The sequence below is a fragment of the Pteropus alecto genome, unplaced genomic scaffold (assembly GCF_000325575.1).
Source record: "Pteropus alecto unplaced genomic scaffold, ASM32557v1 scaffold52, whole genome shotgun sequence".
Classification (NCBI taxonomy): Eukaryota; Metazoa; Chordata; class Mammalia; order Chiroptera; family Pteropodidae; genus Pteropus; species Pteropus alecto.
Genome location: NW_006433941.1, coordinates 4,083,737 through 4,104,040, shown reverse-complemented (window position 1 = coordinate 4,104,040; position 20,304 = coordinate 4,083,737). Strand labels below are relative to the sequence as shown.

At 39.7% G+C, this 20,304-nt stretch overlaps 1 protein-coding gene across 3 annotated transcripts in view; it reads left to right on the top strand.

Annotated features, from left to right (window-relative positions):
* ALDH3A2 (aldehyde dehydrogenase 3 family member A2) overlaps positions 1 to 20,091 on the top strand; it is a 21,545-nt gene extending 1,454 nt beyond the window's left edge. For 2 of the 3 annotated variants that reach the window (XM_006908417.3, XM_015586707.2), the window contains 10 exons: positions 640 to 871; positions 1,652 to 1,737; positions 3,651 to 3,859; positions 4,995 to 5,112; positions 7,391 to 7,532; positions 9,145 to 9,311; positions 10,824 to 10,923; positions 16,118 to 16,353; positions 17,286 to 17,409; positions 19,265 to 20,091. In XM_006908417.3, the coding sequence (XP_006908479.1) occupies positions 640 to 871; positions 1,652 to 1,737; positions 3,651 to 3,859; positions 4,995 to 5,112; positions 7,391 to 7,532; positions 9,145 to 9,311; positions 10,824 to 10,923; positions 16,118 to 16,353; positions 17,286 to 17,402 (1,407 nt within the window). In that variant the 3' untranslated portion in view covers positions 17,403 to 17,409; positions 19,265 to 20,091. The remainder of the gene's footprint in view (positions 1 to 639; positions 872 to 1,651; positions 1,738 to 3,650; positions 3,860 to 4,994; positions 5,113 to 7,390; positions 7,533 to 9,144; positions 9,312 to 10,823; positions 10,924 to 16,117; positions 16,354 to 17,285; positions 17,410 to 19,264) is intronic. The other variant, XM_015586706.2, reaches the window with a different exon arrangement.
* The last annotated feature ends 213 nt before the right edge of the window (positions 20,092 to 20,304 follow it).

Here is a 20,304-nt window from a genome sequence, read left to right as displayed (position 1 = left end):
AAAGGTTATTTTGAAGGGTAATAACATCAGTAGTAGTAGTAGTAACAACAGTAACTATAAAATTTCCTTTACAGTACTTTAGGTGGAGAGGGGCTGTGATATCAAATAAACAAGATGGGATAATTAAGATTTCAAAAAGCCTGAATCATTGATTCTACAAGCATCAAATGTTTGTGCGAATATGTATGTGAATATATAGGATTACTAAAGAAATACGATAAATTCCTTGCCCTGAGAGTTTTAAATTTGGTTGGGAAACAAACAAACAAACACGTAGATCAAATGTGAGTATAGTTATAAACCATTGTATTAAGGCCAAAATATTAAGATACAGGTCAAAAACATAATTGCTATGGTTTATAAAGTGTGATCAAAGCAGGCCATTATTAATCAGGGAAGTCATGAAAGAGGTAATGTTTAAGCCTTTGAAAAGGCTTTATTCGGTAAAGATTTAGCGAGATTGAATATTAGGGAGTAATCAAGTCTTTATTGGGGACTTAGAGGAAGGAATCTAAATGGCAAACTAGGTAATCTGATAATGCCAGTTGTCACTACAGGTGTACCTTGCCCAAAGTTTTCGACATTCAGGGCTGAGTGTGTCAAACTCATGCAAGGTTAACTGTGATTCTTTTATAACAGAGTGAATTTAATGTGTACAGTCAGGAAGTCATTACCATTCTTGGGGAAATTGACCTGGTGCTGGAGAATCTTCCTGAATGGGTTACTGCTAAACCAGCCAAGAAGAACCTGTTCACCATGCTGGATGAGGCCTATGTTCAACCAGAGCCCTTTGGAGTTGTACTGATTATAGGAGCTTGGAACTACCCCTTTGTTCTCACCATTCATCCACTGATAGGAGCCATTGCTGCAGGTCTGATGTCAGATTATATCTTTATACCCTTTTAGAAGGTCTCATTCTCTCATACTGGTTGTAAATTAAGGTGGTAGCTAATTAAGTACATTTGCTGTGATGGTTTGCCTTGGTTTACATCAACAGTGTATTGAGAATTCATAAATATATATACATATATATATATTTAAATGGGCTCTAGAGAAGATTTGTATAGGTGACTATTTTTTATACCAATGAAATGAACCTGTAAAGAGGTAAAAGCATGAGTCAACAGGCTCGGGAGTTAGGAGTCAGGTGTCGGTATTCTAGTGTGGTTTTTAGTTGCCAGCTCTGGCCTGCGTGAACCATTTGATTCTATCTAACCAGTTTCTTCATTCAGATAAGGGCTATGGAAGTAATGCTAGCTTGAGTATGTAGCAAATGCCAAGAATTAATGTCTCACTTTTGCAGGATCCAGATCAACAGTTTTATATTGACATGGCCTGTTTGTCCAGTAATTCCAGGGCAGAGAGGAAAATTCAGGGGCAGGAGTGGGAGAAAAGTGTTAGAATGATGGAGGAACGGGGAGGCTGATGGAGTCTATTGTCAGTTACCTGAAAATAATGAGAACTAAGGAGTTAGCATTGAGAAAGAGAAGGTGAGACAAGCCATTTTGCTCATTGTGAGAAAGAGCAGAATTAAGAGCAGCAGAAATAATTGGAGTATTTAGCCTGTATTCCTCACATGAACACCATTTTGATAGCCATTAAGGTTTATGTAAGTATTAGACAATACTGTCCTGCTTTTTGCTTTCTTTAGGAAATGCGGTGATTATCAAGCCTTCTGAACTATGTGAAAATACAGCCAAGATCTTGTCTAAGCTCCTCCCCCAGTATTTAGATCAGGTAAGAATGTCTCTTCTATCTTTAAAATATCTGTTTATTATGGAGAACAAACATTCGATCTTCCTACTAGTGCATGTTATCCATGGCTGGGGTTCTGTTTGTAGTAAGCGTATAACAGTTGGCTTAAAAAGTTAAGTTCCAAAATCAACTGTGGAATAGCTCAGCTATTGTGGTCCTGTAATACATTTGGGCTCATGGCTTCATAGGCACCCTTGATACTTATAGACCCTCTTCTGCCATTTGGAATTTTGGATTAACCTTTGATCTAACATGATTTTAGGTGTATCCATTTAGTGAATGAATTATTTAATGAGGAACTGGTACTGTAACTGGGTTCTGATAATCTCTTTGTCTTAATGGTATGACTCTATAGAACACTTCTGCTTTTAAAACTAGCATGTTTGTGGCATGGAAACTACAGTAAGAAAATGGCCTTCTAAATCAGAATGTGGACTGTCAATTCGAGTTAAAGTGCTGGCATTTAACAGTATCAAAGCCGAATAAAGAAAATGATCTCCTCAACCACAGGGTGATTCATCTCTCTCTCCGAATCAGAGGTTCTGTGCCCTCCTAGGGAGGAAATTTATGATGCCACCACAGAATTGGGACTGCTTAATTCTACATGGAATTGCTGCAGGAAGGAGTCCTCATTTCTCTTTCATTGAAAAGCAGCTTCAAAATATCATACATGTAGTTGTATACATTAATTTATAATAATTTATAATAATCTAGGGGCCAACTCCGGCCCTTAGAATAATATCGTTCTTTGTTGTCTTAATCACTGCAATGGCAGCCCACAGAACAATTTCGATCTGATAGCTGTGGTTATGCAGCTCAGAAGGATGATGAAGACAGTGAGATGTCATGGATTGAGTAGGATTTGGAACCAGAAGGTAGAGCTTGAAGGTCCTATTTTACCCTCACCAGGGGTAAATTCTTCACTATTGGACTCTGTCTAGATGGAAATAATGCCTGCCCTTCCTCACTTAGCTTGTTGAGAGATCAATCATATATGCTGTGTGAGTTAAGCTATATGCAAGTTAAAACTTGAAACATTTATTGGGCAGTTGAACTATGAAGTGAATGGAAGACTGATTAGCCCTCCTAAGTAGCAGGAGACCAAGTGAAAACATGAGATCACAAGCCAACTTTTACTCATGCCCCATCCCAGAATGTTTTGAACATATCTCCCTCTGTCTTCCTTCCTTGTCATCTGTTTTGTCATTGCTTTTCATATTGTTTTTCAGGATGGTCTCTCTTTAATAATAGCTGCTAACAATAGTACAGCGCATATAAGGGTTCAGTGCAAAGGTATGTGACTTCTCCCCAGTAACAGGTGAGGAAACAGGCTCAGAGATGTTTAGTAGCTTGCCATAGGTCACATAAGCTAGTATGTGACAAAGCACAGATTCAGTACAGATCTGACTTCAAAAGCGAGTGTTCTTGCCTTCTGTGCTTTGCGTACCATTCACTCAGCAGACATTTGGTTCCTACCATGGGCTAAGCCCTGTGCTGTGTTGTGCAGAGAGAGAACATTCAGGTTAAGATATTAAGTTGGAGCCTGTTCTGTAGTCATCCTCTTTCTCACCCAAATCCTCAACTTACACAGCCCCTACCTCATTCATTTCTCTCGTTAAATCTGATTTGCTCTTTTCTCTTTTGTGTCTTCATTGCTGAGCTGTAGAAAACACTGGACTTTCTGGTCAGTTTTGCTGTAGGTTGATGGTTCTCAGATGCCATCAGACTCTGTTCTTCCCTTGTCCTCCATCAGCTCCCTCTTCTATCCTCACAGAGGCCAGTCTCCATTTTTTCACGGTTTTACTGAATGTTATATGTTTATGTGAAAGAAACCGCTCATATTAGATAATTGGATTAATTTGGTAATGAGGTGCTTATGTTTTTCTTTCTTTAAGGATCTGTACATTGTTATTAATGGTGGTGTTGAGGAAACCACGGAGCTTCTGAAGCAGAGATTTGACCACATTCTCTTTACGGGAAGCCCTTCAGTTGGAAAAATTGTCATGGAAGCTGCTGCCAAGCATCTGACCCCTGTGACTCTTGAACTGGGAGGGAAGAATCCGTGTTATATTGACAAAGATTGTGACTTGGATGTTGCCTGCAGGTGAGACTGGAGTTTTCCCAGCACAGTGGAGATGTTTCCTAACAGGTTGATGTATCCTCTTTGCATTGGAACCCTGTGTCTCCTGGCTGCAAGAGACATCATTAAGTTTTAGTGGTTGATGTTCTCAAGAGTAACAGAACTCTTTTACAAACTATCTCTTGGTGCCACTGCCAGAAGAGATGAGCAGCAGGTCTTGACATCATGTGGTTGTCCTTAGGAGTTATGGAAAAGGTTCTTTCTGTTCTTAAGATTATAGATATGGCAGGAAATTTTACTATTCTTCTGGTAGATGATCCAGGACGTAGATAATTGAAAGTATTATGTGTGCCTAATAAAATTTTTAAATTCCTAACAGAAAAGGTATTATGTTACTCTTTTAACTGAGTTCCTTTGTTGACAAAACCAGTTTTACTTCTCTTTTAATTTAGAACAGCATCTTGCACCTGGGAACTAGAAAACAAAGGTTTCAGGTTCTCTCTGCTTAATCAGGTTTAGCTACCAGGAAGTGCCAAAACCCAGAACTGACTGTGCCTAGAGTGGTGTGGCTTTCTCTCCCCTTCAGAGATGGGGAACAAGGAGGTGGTATATAGGGAGTTAGGCTGGGGTCCAGGTTGGCTTCATAAGTAGAAGTCTGCTTGCCAGAATATAGGACCTCAGTAAGTGAATGTTCAAGTCATGGACCATGATCCGTACATGGGCACCGCTTTCCAAAATGGGGAGGAGCTGTGTCCTCCTGCATGTACCTCTTGCCAACAAGACCTAAAGCCACAACCAGGAGAGGTGGAGTCTGTATGGAACTTCTGTTACCCCTGAAGTCGTAGCTGGAGTGGAAGGAGGAAGAGGGTGTTGGGAGACTGTTTCTCTCTGTTCCTATAGCAGGCAATGGCTTCATTGCTTATAAAGAACTATTTCCCATGAGCTGGCGTGAGAATTTCCCTGCTCCTTAGAGTATTCTACATCAGTTGGAAATGCTGAGTTCCAACCAACTGATTTAGAGATGAGTTTTTAAAACATTTTTTTAAATAAAGATTATACCAATTAATGCATACTAGTTGCAAAACATTCAAACAACACAAAAGTATGTAATAAATAGTAGACTGAATTCTGTGGCTGTTCTGTGTTTTTTCCCCCTCAGACGCATAGCCTGGGGGAAGTACATGAATTGCGGTCAAATCTGCATTGCTCCTGACTACATTCTCTGTGAACCATCTCTACAGAATCAAATCGTGCAGAAGATTAAGGAAAATGTGAAGGTTTGTGCTTAACACATCTGATTTCATTGGTTTCATTAAGATAAGGAGTCAAATTAATTGTTTGTGGGTAGCATCTTTATTCCTTCCTTTTCCCAGGAAAACTCCAGTAGTTTATGTGACTGCAACTTATTGGCTAATTAAAAGTGCTCTGTGCACTTTTCATAGAATAGCTGTTGGGATCAAGCTTAGGTTGATATTAAACCCACTTAAACTCTCTAGTTGATTTGTCGATGAAAGAACTGGTTAGTTGTGACACACGTTTTAAAATAGCTGTTTTATGGTTTTGAGAGAAAGCTGCCAATCCTTTGAAGTATAATCAGAAGCCCTTTGGCATGTTGGCCATTGCTAATTAAGGTTATCAGTTCTTGCATATGTAGAGAGTTTAGGAAAGCCAGTATTTGGAGGAGTGAGTTGATTAAAGACCTATTTATACTATGCTCTTGACATGGTTTTCAGTCTTCCAGGATGCTTAAAGATCTCTAGTGAGAGAATCAAGGAAGGCTGTATGGTAGTGTCCTGAGCTAAGCTTTGAAGAAGTATATGATTGGGATTGGAAGAAATTAATGGAATGAACCAGTTCGAGTGAGTTCACCAGTTGGGAGCGGGGTTCATTAAGCCCCCTGGGTGGAAGAAATTATTGGAACAATCATTGTTCACTTGACAGGTGCTTACTGAGCATTGAAAGAAAGAATCAAGAACACCAAAGAGTAATGTTTATGATCAGAGAATAGAAACTGTATACCAGGAATTTTAGGGAAGTACAGTGCTCTAGGCAAGGCAACTCTGGGCCTTAGGGACCAGGGGTCTTGGACATAAGTGATGGGACTGAAGATTGAGATGAGGAGAATGTGAAAGGAAAATTGGCCAGACTCAGGGAATGTGGAATGGCAGAGAGAGGGGTTAAAGATCCCTGTGAGACTGAAAATACTTGGGAATTGGAGAAGATGTGCTTAATTGAGTATGGCGGTGAACTCGGTTTCAAAGGAGTGAGAACCCTACTGCCTTCCTTTAAGATGTTTATACGCTGAACAAAGTGATTCTCAACCAAGGTTCACTAGGGAGCCATTTAAGAAAAGTTCCCAGTCCTTACCCTCCAGACTATGATTCAGTTGGTCTGTGATTGTGATTCTAAGGTGCAGCCAGCATTGAAAACCACAGTTGGTGGCTCCAGAATTGGGGCCTAGGAACATGCATTTCAGCAAGCTGCCTGCATGATTCTTGTCATCCATACTTGAGGCTATCCATGGAGTGGGCATGAACAATGTTGATTTTGATTTGAGAGTAAGTTGAGAGTTTTCACAAGGTTTTGAAGTGATGCAGCAATGCAGTAATTTTGTGTTTGTTTTACATAGTAAAAACTGATTATATGGTGTTTGAGGTTCTTTGTTTAATTTACCAAAACTGTATTTTGGTCTTCTGAATGGTTTTCCTTGTCATCTATGACTGGTGGAAGTACCAGTCCAGAGAAAATCTGAAACAATGAAACAGCACAAAGCTCCACAAACAGTTTCTGTAAAGGGCTAGATAGTAAATAGTTTAGGCTTTGTAGGCCATACGGTCTCTGCTGCAACTACACAACTCATTGCAGAAGGAGAGCAGCCACAGCTGAGAGGTAAACAAATGTAGCTCTCAATTAGAGCAAGACCTCCCTCTACATATGCTCCTGCATTCACCCCTGGGAGGGCCCACAGGTAGACTGCAAGAGATCAATATGAACCCCTGAAACTATAGAAAGTGATAGATCTGTGTGTGTGCTTTAATACTTGTCCTTGACCTGTCAAAAGGCTTAAACTCACTTATACTGCAAATTCTCCTCAACTTATGAGATTATATCCTGAAAAATTCATTATAAGTTGAATATATCATAAGTCAAAATTTATTTAATACAGCTAGTCTATGAAACATCATAGCTTAGCTTACCTTACCTTACACATGCTCAGAACACTTACATTAGCCTACAGTAAGGTAAAATTATCTTGCTGCCACTGCCCAGCATCACAAGAGAATATCGTGCCACATATCGCTAGCCCAGAAAAAGATCAAAATTCGAAGTACAGTTTCTACTGAATGTGTATTGCTTTCACACCTTTGTAAAGTTGAAAAATCATAAGTTGAACCCTGGTAAGTCAGAAACAGTCTGTACTGTTAAAGTACTTGGTGGGGTGGCATGTGATGATGTAAAACCAGATCTATTTGAGAGCATGAGTGGATTTTGTGCTTATATAAGAAATTGAAATATGGGTCTTTTGTGACAATTAAATGCTGTTGTTTTAAATAGGAATTTTATGGAGAAAATGTAAAAGAATCTCCTGATTATGAAAGGATCATCAATCTTCGTCATTTTAAGAGGATAATAAGTTTGCTTGAAGGACAAAAGATAGCTTTTGGTGGGGAAACTGATGAAGCCACCCGTTACATAGGTAATGGAAATTCCTCTTTTCTTATGGGGAGATGAAATTTGACAGTTTTCATTGATATTCTTTACAGACACTAAATACACAGATATATAGTGTTTAAAAAACTATTAAATACTGCTTTCTGTTATACTGTTTTCATTATAAACTGTTAAAAGATGATCATATATAGATGCATTTAATAATACCACCTGTGTTACACTAGGTTTTTGTATTTACACATATTTTATCTAATTTTTTTCTTCCAGCTACCCTGAGAAGCAGAAGAGAACTCTTTGTAATTATTTCCAGTTAATGGCTGGAAAAACAGCACAAAGAAGGAAATAGCTTAACTATAATTTCACAACTAGCAGTATTATTGCAGAAATAATGTTTTGATCTATTGTGCTTGACCTTATTATTTGTTTACTTTCTTTTTCTGTTTTTTTTCTTTGCCATGAATATGCATTACTTTTGAATTTTAAACACATTTTTCTAATGTAACATATAAAATTACAGAAGAATTACACATTTAGTTGGCAAAAAAAGCTGCCCTTTTATCAGATAGGAATGCTGCACATTACCAAAACACTCAACTTAAAAAAAAAACTTAAGAGGACTTACACAATAAGGAAAAATGTATTCTCTCATAATGAGCAGCCCCAGGGTGCTTCCAACTTGTTAATTCAGTGGCTCAGTAACACCCTCCAAAAACCAATTCTTTAATTTTTCTGTTCTCCCATCCTCAGCATGTTGACTTGCCCACTTCTAGGCTAATCAGCATGGAGAGTAAAGTTCAGTTGGATTAGCTCGGACTATTTAGGAACTTTCCCCTGACCTAGAGTCTGGGTCACCTTACCTGAGCACATGGCAATGCAGAGGACAGTGGACACCTAAACCAAATCGATTCTCTGACCCAGGGAAGAAGCAGGCAGCAGATTTAGGTAGCAGCTTATTTACCTCTGGAATGTGCTGACCAGAGCTGTCCACCATGTTGTCAGGAGAACCTGGAAGGAAACTAGGGGTAAAGGAAAAGAACAAACTTGGTATTGTCAGGTGTCTTCCCTTTTAGTTGATGATCCAGCTTGTTTACAGGGTCTTTTTGAGTATTGCTACCTGGTGACTTAGCATGGACGCTGTGACACTCTGCAAAGCTTTTTTCAGTGTCTGTGTTGCCCTTCTTTCTTGTGCCCCTTCCCAGTAGTAAACAGAACACTGAACTAAAGGTTAGGGAATCTTGACCATTTAAATGTTTTCTTAATCTGTCTAATGGAGTAGAAATAAAGGTCAATGAGATAATATGCAAGAAAGTACTTGAATTAAAAAGCGGTGTTGATTTGATTTTGATCCACAGAGAGGCTATGTTCCCAGAAAGATATAAACATAACCTCCTAATATGAATATGGCTACGAATAGGGTTAAATATGAATAGGCTATGTCCAGGTATATATCTTTTCCTTGGTTTGCATGAGGATCCCCTGATGCACATGCTTGGAGATAGTTAATTTGTACAATTCATTCACATATTTGGGTGAGAATAGGGAAGGGATGGATAGGTGACCTGAGGAAACAAATGTAAGATGAGAGTTTTGCGTTTCTGTTTTCTATAGCATTTTCATTTTGCTTATTTCGTTTTCAGCCCCAACAATACTTACTGACGTTAATCCTGAAACCAAGGTGATGCAAGAAGAAATTTTTGGACCAATTCTTCCAATAGTGCCTGTAAAGAATGCAGATGAAGCCATAAAATTCATAAATGAACGCGAAAAGGCCTTGACTTTCTATGTATTTTCTCATAACAAGAAGGTAAACTTTACAGCGAGCATCACACTGTTATAAACCACTATCAGAAATCATGTTTCCTCTTTGCACTAAAGCATATGATGGTTTATTTTGCGTAATGCCAGAGTCCACCAAATGAGGGTATATTATAGATTGCTGTCGGGTAATGAGGCCTTGGGGTTATCACTATAACCTTTCCCATACTCCTTAGGGTTAGATCTGAGTCTCCAGGGGTGAATGTCACAAGTTTTTTAACTCACAAACACCTGTATAATTGGAAGACTCACGTACCAGCATTAGAAGCTTTTCTGATATTACTCCAGAGGGCATTCTTGTGTAAGAGCCGTTACCCCGATGGCATTCACATCCACTCAGGGGGTGCTGTGTGGGACCGAAATCTCTGGCACTGTCACAGAAATGGCTGTGATATCTTGGACTTCAGTTATGTTACTTTGTTGTTAGAGTGGTAGTGCTATACCACATGTGAGCATTTTGCACCGTATGATACCAGCGTGAGCAGCTCGGCTACTTTCTGTGTGGCTCATTCACTTGCATCACGAGGTGACTGGCTGCTGCTAACGGACAAAGGCCTCAAAGTGGGCTAGTAGGTTCAAGAGCTCTCTGAAGAAAAGGGAAAGATTGAGGAGTTCACCAATCACATGTGTTCTGGAGAGCCTCTGATAACAGAACTTCAAAAGCTTGTGATGCTATTGAGATACAGATTTCTACAGATATGTTAAATGAGACCACATGTGTGGGGCTCAGTGACAAATGGGTTATGAACAAGCAGTGGACTGACATTTTAAATGACCATAAATAATGTGGTGGATGGGACCCTGAAGTCCAAAATCTACTGGCCACGGTGCATGTCGGTGGAGTGCTAACCCGCAGTTGGTTTGCCTGTGGTAACCACAATCTGCTACAACATTCCTTATGAAGAATTCTCAAGGGCTTGTTGGCACCCGGGTGAAATTACATTTACCAGTCAAGTTGTGCCTAATTGGATCTTAGGCCAACCATCTATTTTTTCAAACAGTGGATGCTAAATCTAAATATTTGTTGATTTCATAAAAACTAAACGACATCTATTTTATGTGCTATAATTCACAGCAAAGATAAATATTAACAATTTTTAAAAGCCAGAATATAGTCTGAACTGTCCCTTTTTGATGCCGTTTTGGATAGTCCAGCTCTAGATGGTGACTGAGTGAACATGACTGATTCGGGGTTACCTCCCTTGAAGTACTAGATGTGCCTCTCAAAAGTTAGATAGTGATCACATTTGTTATCTGTCACTGTCCAGGGATCAGCCTCTCCTTGAATTGCCTTACAATTTGAGGAGAGCAAGAGATTCCCTGTTCTAGAGAGGATGGGCAGAAAGAAATTTATTCTCAGTGAAAGTCTTTGGACACTTTCAATTGTTTGTGTTTGGCATGGTGTCCCCAAACGCAAGTAGTAGTGCCAGCACTCAAAGTGTTACAGCACACAGCTTACTGCAGGTACTACAGACCTGAGAGCCTTTGTTCTGTTCCTCAGCTTGTCAAACAGATGATTGATGGAACATCCAGCGGTGCTGTCACAGTCAACGACGTTATCATGCACTTCACGCTCAGTTCTTTACCCTTCGGAGGAGTGGGTGAGTATTCCTCTCTCCTGTTCATAGCAAATATTTCAAATATTTTACAAATTGCTGCTGTTTCTGCAGTTCTCTGTTTGATTGTCCTCTCCTGAGAGATACCTTCCCTGACCACACCCAGTTGAAAGTCCTCTTTCCACTACTCCACCAGACCTTCTGCTGAGAGGTTAATCTCTATCCTTTCACCCACCTCTTATTCTTAGTAGCATTTAACCACAGTCTGTAATTATTTTAGTCCTTTCATTGGCTTACTTGTTTATTGTCCTCTCAAATTTATGGGATTTTTTGGGGGGGCCAATAGTCAGGTCTCAGTTAATAAGGTCCCTCTGTCTTTGTTTTAAGGGAGGTAGTGAATGACAAGTTCAGAATGCCAGGAGCAGAGAGCAGTTTGAGGGTTTCCAAAATCCCTGTGCTGTCTACTCAAGGTGCCATTAAGTGGTACTCGCTGCACTGCTGCCAGCACTCTGTCCAGGGATCAGCCTCTCCTTGGATTGTTTCATGATTTGAGAAGATTAAGGGACTCCCTGTGTTCTAGTGAGGATGGGCAGAAAGAAATTCATTATTGGTGAAGCTCTGTGGACACAACCTGGTCCTTGCTGCTCCCTTTGGGCTATGTCCTACCTGCCTGCCTCTTTTATACCTGAGTTGATTGACTCAGCTTTTAATTTTTTTCCATTAGGACCTAGGTGGTAGGCTTCTCTATTATCTATCAGAGATATTACAAAATAACAAATGTGTAAAAAATTCTCATAGCAAAAAGCAAACAATAAGCCACTGTCTTAAAAGCTCCTGCTTTAGTCTCTCCCTCTGTGATTGCATAAGTAAACTACTCCATAGGAATGAAATGACCCAGTTTCACCTGTCAACCACCTTCTCCTGCTTAAGATAAGCTTGTCCCGTGGGGAGAAGCCAGATCAGGAAATCGCAGGTTCCAGACTGGAGCTGGCGGTAGCTTGGACTAGGATGGTGGCAACGGAGCTAGTGGAAAGAGGGGGAATATTTTGGGGAGTCAAGTGACATGATTTACTAATGGATTGAATGTGTCTGTGTGTGGTGAGAGGTGGCGAATGAAAGAAAGGATGATTTGTAGGATTTGGGCTGGAATTCCTATAGCTTCACTGCCCACCTTCTTAAAGGATTAGATTAGACTGTGTTGTCTTTTAGTTCCTCCATGCCCACAGGATCTAGGCTCCCACCCACAGCAGCATCTTGTTACTCCACATGAGGTCACAGGTACCTGCTAAGAGCAAATCTAGTGGCTTGAGCTCAGTCCCTATCTTCCTTGACTAGTACTACTTGGCATCATTGACTATACCCTCTTCTTTATAACAAAACAAACCTTTTTTCCTCCTGCATGCAGAGAGAATACAAGCTTTTTAAAAAAACTTGGAAAAGATAGAAGAGCCTAAAGAAAAAAAAATTAGATTATTCATACCTCCACTATTTAAAGATAACCTCTGGTGTAGGTTCTTAAAATTTTTTTTCCTTTCCTATATATGCACATACACATACATAAATGCATGAATGTTTTATTCAAAAGTGGTATCCTATTTAATATTGCTTTTGGTCCTATATGTGACAATAATAATGTGACATTTTCCCACATCAGTATGCTTGCGTGTCATGATTTTAGGAACTGCATATTCTTTCATCATATAAGTGCATCATACTTGTTTAATTCCTGGTATTAGGTTTTTGTGATTTCAAATTTTTTGACATTGATTCTAATATTTTTTTGTGCTATATCTGATTATGTCCTTAGAAAAAAGGTCTAGAAGAATAATTGCTGTGTTAAAAGTGCTTATATATATTTTTCAAAACAAATGCTTTTTCTAATTCTGAAAGTAATAAAGGCTTTTGAGGGGGAAAGGGCAAAAACAGAACACTACAGAAAGTTATAAGGAAAAATATAATAACATCCCAGGCATAAATACTTAATGTTTTGGCTCATCGCTTACTTTTTCTTTAAAAATGCATACCTTTTGGATCAGAACAAAAAAATGGCAAAGATGATAAAGGCTTTATTCATCCCCCTTAAGACCAAATCAAACTTGTGACAGAAACACAGAGGAAACAGCAAGCAGAGTCACCTAGGTTCTAGATGAACAAGCCCTACAACTAAGGAGAAAATAAGAAATCACCCTGCAACGGGAGGAGGTAGGATGGGGCAAAGACACGAGGCTGCCCAGTCCCAGAGTGGCTAAGTGTGACAGGGGCTGAGGCAGCGGCACAGCAGCCGGCAACTGCAGATGCCTCTTAAAGTGGCCCAGTCCCCGATGAGACCTTTGTGGTGTCGGACCTGCTCGCTCTGAGCACCAAGCACAAGGTAGGATGCATGGTGAGCACCAGGGACTTACAGGAGGACACTGAGTTGTTGGAATGAGGCTGGAGGTGAGGCTCCCTTCCATGCAGAAGTACCTGAGGTATCCATTCTTTCTCTGTTGAGTCCTCTCCCCTCCCAGTGTGCTGATGCAGCACCACCTCAGCTAAGAAGTCATCAAACTGGGTAACAGAGGTCACTCCACCCAGAGGATTCCCTGAAACTCTGCCTTCCCTAACTTGTGACCCCACCCAAGCCACATCCAATTGTGACCTCTGTGAGTCTGGTGCTCATTGCTGAGCCAACTCAAGACTCACTGGTGGCAGCTGACCTCAGTTTCTGGTGTGGCCTATTGATACAACTATGAGCACAGCATCTGTGTTGCTTACTGACTCTTAATTGGTGGCCCCAGAGGGACACAGGCTGGGGCTAAACTTGGCCTGCAGCTGAACTCCTCTCAGGACTGTGCCACTGGACACCTACTATGCAAAGCCACGCTAATAACACTGGAAGATTTAGGAGCTTTGCTTAGTGCATAGAAACAGACCCAGAAAGGCAGCCGAAATGGGAAAACAAAGAAGCAGAAACCATATGAGAAAAAAGAACGGAGATCCAGGAATAATGGAGTCAAGCAATCTAACAGACACTGTTTATAAAGATGCTCAATGAACTTAGGGGAAGAGTAGATGAATTCAGTGAGAACTTCAACAAAGATAAAAAACATAAAAATGGAAATGGAAATTATAAAAGGGAACCAGTCAGAAATGAAGAATACTTATCTGAGATGAAGAGTGTATTAGAGAGAATTAACAGAGTAGATAAAGAAGAGGATATCGAACCACCAATATAGAGGATGGGAAAGCCAAGGTCACCCAATCAGAACAGCAAGAAAAAAAAGCCAAAAATATAATAATGATTTAAGGAGTCTTTGGGACAAAATTAAATGTGAAAGCATCCGTGTAATAGAGGTACCTGAAGCAGGAGAGGAAGAACAATAGGTGGAAAAGCTATTTGAAGAAATAATGATGGAAAACTTCCGTCAAATGGTGAGGGAAATAGACATAGAACCCCAGGAATCTCAGAGAGTCCCAAGAAAGAAGAACCTAAAGGGGCCCACACCAAGACACATCATAATTAAAATGCCAAAGGTTAAAGACAAAGAATCTTAAAAGCAGTGAGAGAAAAGCTACAAGGGAACACCTATAAGACTGGCAGCCGATTTCTCAAAAGAAACTTTGCAAGTCAGAAGGGCTTAGCACAAAATATTCAATGTGATAACCCAGGATCTGCAACCAAGAATACTTTACCCAGCAAACCTATCATTTAGAGTCAAAGGACAGATACAGAGCTTCCCAGACAAAAATAAGCTAAAGGAATTCATCAACACCAAGCAACTATTACAGGAAATGTTGGAGGGACTTCTTTAAGAAGAAAAAACATGTATCAAAAACATGAATAAAGAATGGTGATAACTGCATTCCTATCAACAAGTACTTCAAATGGAAAATAATTAAATTCTCCAACCAAAGAATAGGGTGGCTGAATGGATAAGAAAACAAGCCCCCTACTTATGCTGCCCGCAAGAGACTCACTTCAGATTAAAAGACACACACAGACTAAAAGGAAGGGGATGGAAAAAGATATTGCCTTGATAGACATAGAGGGTATTGCGCTGAATGAAATAAGTCAGATAGGGAATGATAAATATCATGATTTCATGTACATATGGAATCTAAAGAACAAAATAACAAAAATGGAAGTAAACTCATAGATACAGAAAATAATTTGAGGGGTTCTAGATGGGAGGGGGGTTGGGGCGATGGTGAAAAAAGGCAAAGGGATTAAGAAGTACAAATGGATTGTTACAAAATAGACATGGAGATATAAAGTAGCATAAGGAATATAGTCAACAATGTAATAAACATGTAAGGGAAGAGAGGGGTACTAGATTTAGTGGAGTGATCACGAGCTCTAATTATGCTGTACAACTGAAACTAATATATGCCAACTATAATTTTAAAAAGTCATTGAATTGTACAATGTAAATACAGCAATTGTCTATTATATTTCAATAAAGCTGGGGAAAAAATGCATACCTTTTGACATATACTGCCAAATTTTCTTACAGTTTCTACTGTCATCTAAATGATGCACTAGCAGCCTAATAAACCAAATAAACTGCTTCCTGGCCTCCAGTCACCCATGCTATGTGCCACAGTGCCATACACATGTATCTGCTCAGCATACATAAATAGAGAAATGAAAACTGGCACAGAGCATGGATTTTTAAGAGGGCAAAGATTTACACTTGCTTATTATCACCCAACTGCGTAACCCTGTCATCTTTGTTACTTTCTAGGAGCTTAGGAGAAAGCAAGTGGGTTTGTAGGGTTGTGGATAAATAGAGCCACATGGAATGGCGGGGTAGAAACGCACACACAGCACTTAAAGTTAGGCTAATCTGGGTTCACATTCTGACTTCGCATTTTTCACTTTGAGCAGGTTACCTGATCCTACTAAGCTCCCTTTCCCTCTCGAATTGGGGGTGATGATACTTTATACATTGGGGTTGTGGTGTGAGTGAAATTAGAGAACACGTAGCATGGTCCCTGGCATCAGTGAGAAGCACTATCCCAGAAAGTGGCAAATCCTTGCTCTACTCTTGGAAAGTATCCTGTTTGACAGGGAGATTCACCTTGCTGTGAAACACTGGGAAGAATTTTCTGAAAAGAGCCACTAGTGCTGGCTGAAAAGTTAAATAGGGGGTGTCCCAGACAGCAGGGCATACTGTGGGTTTCCTGCAGCAGTGTTTAGACAGAGAAGTATCTGATGTCACCTATAGTGGAGCTGTTTTGTCTCTTTCCTTTATTTCAGGTTCCAGTGGAATGGGAACTTATCATGGAAAATATAGTTTTGATACTTTTTCTCATCAACGTTCCTGTTTATTAAAAAGTTTAAAGATGGAAGGTGTTAACAAACTCAGATATCCTCCCAATAGCCAGTCAAAGGTGGACTGGGCAAAATTTTTCCTCTTGAAACGGATCAGCAAAAGAACACTCAGTCTCCTATTCCTTGCTTTCCTGGGCATTGTGGCCGCTGTACTTGTCAAGGTAAGTCCCTATAACTCATGAGGTGCCAATCTTTCTGATGCTGCCTGAATGGCTGCCGGCTGCATTTCTTTTGTCTTGGGAGCTTCTCTAATTTTTTAATAAAATCTCTCACTTACATTAATTTTCAGAGTCTAAGACAGGGTCAGCGAGCTACGTATTTTTGTAAAACGGTCTTGTTGGGGCAAGGCACACGCCCCTTTCTTAACTTAGCATCTCTGCTGCTTTCATGCTACAGCAGCAGAACTGAGTAGTTGCAACAGAGACCTTATAGCTACAGAGCCTAAATTATTACAGGAAAAGTTTGCCAAGCTCTGATTTAAGACTTTAAAACACTATATAACTGCCTTGTAAAATTCTGAGCTATCTCACCTGATCCTTTTACTTTTGGTGTCTCGGTTTCAGTTTTGTTCCTGAATGTGCACTAAAGCAGCTTGCCATGGAGATGGAGGAGAGAATTCTGTGGTGGACAATAATAGTGGATGATAGTGGTCGTGAAGCAACTTTAGTGAGGGAAGTTTGAATGCTTTTTCTCCAAAGTTGACTACGTATAAAGTTTAACTTTGATGATTAGTTATTATGGATATGGGCTTGCTAAAAGGCCCTTGTGACAGCGGGCTTCACAAGGCAGTTTGTGTATCCTTGAGGCAAAAGAGGATATCCAAGATAAGGAAAGTCAAGATGGAATGGGGGAAGGCAGTTGTGTTCTTGGAGCTCTCATTCAGCCAGCTGAGCAGATACGTTGAAATTATTGACAACATCCATGAAGTACAGACTTGGAAAAGAGGCAAGATTCAAGCATGTAATAGAAGTAGCTGTGTTTATATCTGTATTTTGTTTAAAATTTGAAAGAAGCTTGGCTCATTTTATAGTATCCACAGCTTTGGTGGAATTAGAGATACCAGTTGCATTTGAAATCATTTGGATTTTCTCAGAAATACCAAGCTGTGCTGAGGAGAAAGGCCCTGTTGATTTTTCTGGCGGTTCACAGACTATGTTGTCCAGTAAGCAGTGATGAACAGCACATTTCAGAACCCAGCTCTATCTGTTAAGAGTGAGGTAGGAACTCCTCGTTATCTTTCTTTATGTAAGGTGGGCCACATTGGGGTATGTTTTCTTTTAGTTTGTTTTTCTACAGCTGGAGACTTAGGGATTATTGAAAAAGGTTTAATGTATTTGTCTCCAGACATTTTGGACCTTGTCCCAGAGTATCAGAATGTTAAAACTTAACTTTTTTACAATTTTGAAAGGGTGAGGGTGGGTTGCTGCTTTCTTAAAATGTGTACAGGTAATGGCTTAGCTTGGTCTAGATGAAGCATTCATCATTCCTACAAAAAGGACCTCCTTCCTTTTCCATCTACTCAGCTGGAGAAAGTATGAGCTGACCAACTCAGACCTGTAGTCACCATTTAGACACTGACTGACCTCTTTGTTTCTTAATTTGAGAATAATCTTCTAAAAATCTCTAAGTCACTTTTTATTTTAAGTTGTTTTGGTTTTTAAAAAATGTGACATTAGAATTCATGGTAGTAAACTTAGTGAATGAAAACACAGTTTGCAATTTAGGGGCTTTCTATTATTATTACTTGCGCATCTTCCCGAGGTCCAATCATACTTGAGTCTCTGGTCATTGTCTGCCTGTCTGCTCTTTCCTCAGGACATCAGTCCTCAGCCTGATATGCATCTTCTTGGTTGGAATTTGGAGGTCCGGGCTGACTGTACTCTCTAGGCTTGCCATAGGTGCAATGCACCATACTAGACAGGGTGGAACAGGCCAGGTAGCCCCTGCCCAGTGTTCAATAAAGGGTTCGGCAGAGAAGTCTTTCTCTGTTAGGGTCTAGAGAAGCAGCAATGTATAAAAACATTTAGCTGGGGACAAAATAATGTGGCTTTAATTCCTGGCTCTGAGATCGACTTAATTATGACTTTGAGCAAGGCCTTTTCTGAGCCTATCTTTAGGCCTCGGCTTGCTCATCTATAGAATGAAGGGGTAGGCATCAGTGATTTCCCAGGCCACTTTCACCTGCATTTCTTATTACTGTGAGTTGATGTGTTGTTCAGATTGTTTTGGGTTCATTGTGAGATGAATGAGGAAAAGATTTGGTTTTCTTTTTCTCTTTGCTGCTTCTCTGCTCTTCTCTCTGAGCTTTTTTCCTTTTTTAAAAAAAAATCATATCACCTTTTATTTTAAAAAAATGACTGAGCCAATATTGGATATTTTTGAGGAATCTTTTATAATTGCAAACATTTTTCTGAAATTGCTTTTCTGCACTAGTTATTTTATTTACGTGTGGATGTGATTTTATTAATTCACTTAGCTTGAATTAGAATGGATTTAGAACATTTTAAAATGGGAAAACGAAAGCATTGATTATCAGTCTATAGGGAACATGTCAGAATCGCAGTGGGGGGCAGTTTTCTATATACATTTGAACATATATAGGTATACAAAGTAAAGTTTTAGTAAAACTTAATATAGGGTACAGAAAGCATTGTAGAGTGTATAGATTTTAAAAGGTTGAGAAATAAAAAGGTTAAAATTGATGTCATTAGGCCTTTGAAAATTAAATACGACATTTTGAACTCTGAGGTTACAGCAGTACTTCCTCAGCTTCAGTAGGTATGGATTAAAAACTCCTGTCTTTAATATTGTCCCATTGGTACTGGACAGAATACTGCCTGCATCACCACCTGTCTTGTTACTGTTGTTTTTGAGGAAGGGCATAATCTTTAATCCTCAGCCCAAATCTCACTTAGATTTCTTAGGGATACATAGGCCATTTTCATATGATACATTTAGAGTCTCTTAAAACAGGACATATATGTTAGAGTCCTGATACTCGATTTATGTTCCAGGGCTGGTTGGGTGGGTTTTTAAACCAGAGTAACCTGGATCCCTTTCTCCTCTCTCCAGGCTGGATACTACTGAAGAATGATCCTGTTCAACTTCCTAATTGCCTCTGCTGAATTATTCCTCTGCTAAATAGTTAATGAACCAGTATCCTACAAAAAATAGTAAGGAAATATGCAAATGCAGTGTAATCAACCCTAAAAGTCATTGCTACTCACCATTAATAAAACTTGTCATTTCAGCCAAATCCCAACATTTTCCAACAGTGAGAATACCCAGAGAACCTATTCTAGATTATGTTACACAGATTTAGAGCTTTGGGCTAGGTTAAACTGGCACTCCCTGGGAGATGTAAAGGAGTCTCAGAACTTGCTCAGTGACTTCGTCACTATAGTTCATGGGACATGGGTCACCATACCCTGTCCCTGCTGCTGCCTCTGTCACTTTGGAAACTTTCAAGAACTCAGCAGTGCCCACGGTTACTAGTAATCTGCAATCCAGAGAGATGAGGCTAGATCTTCCAGCTCCCCTTCAAGTTTGAGGCACTAAAACTGTGGGGGTTAGGGGTTGTCTTTCATCCCTTGGAACTTGAGGACCACCTGAGCTCTAGGAGTTGGCCCTCCTCTCAAACGTGCCATCTGGCTTGTGGTTTTCTGGCTTTCTCTTCCATTATGTTTGGTTTATGGCAGTCTCTTGTCCCTACCCAGAAAGGCTTATTGTGACTAATAGCACTCAAAGCTTGTAAATCCTAGGACTTCCTGGAAGACAGTTGCCAATTTCATTCAGGTATCATCTGTCATTCTTATCATGTAAGAGTTACAAAATTCTGCAACTTAATAAAACCTAACTGGCATTTAAAAAATGTAATAAAAGTAACGTATTTATAATAATACTATGTCTTCTCTCAGGACCCTCAAGTTGCAAGTTAGTGAATCTCCAAGGACAGATCTTTTACATTTTTTATTTCTGTAGCACAGTGTAAATTCATTTCAATTTTTTAAACTTCAGAGAGGCCCCTTTCATAATAAATTCAACCTATAGAACTTAACATGGGGAAACCATTTCCTGTCTGTCATGGATGAGAGGCCCGGGATCTTCAGACT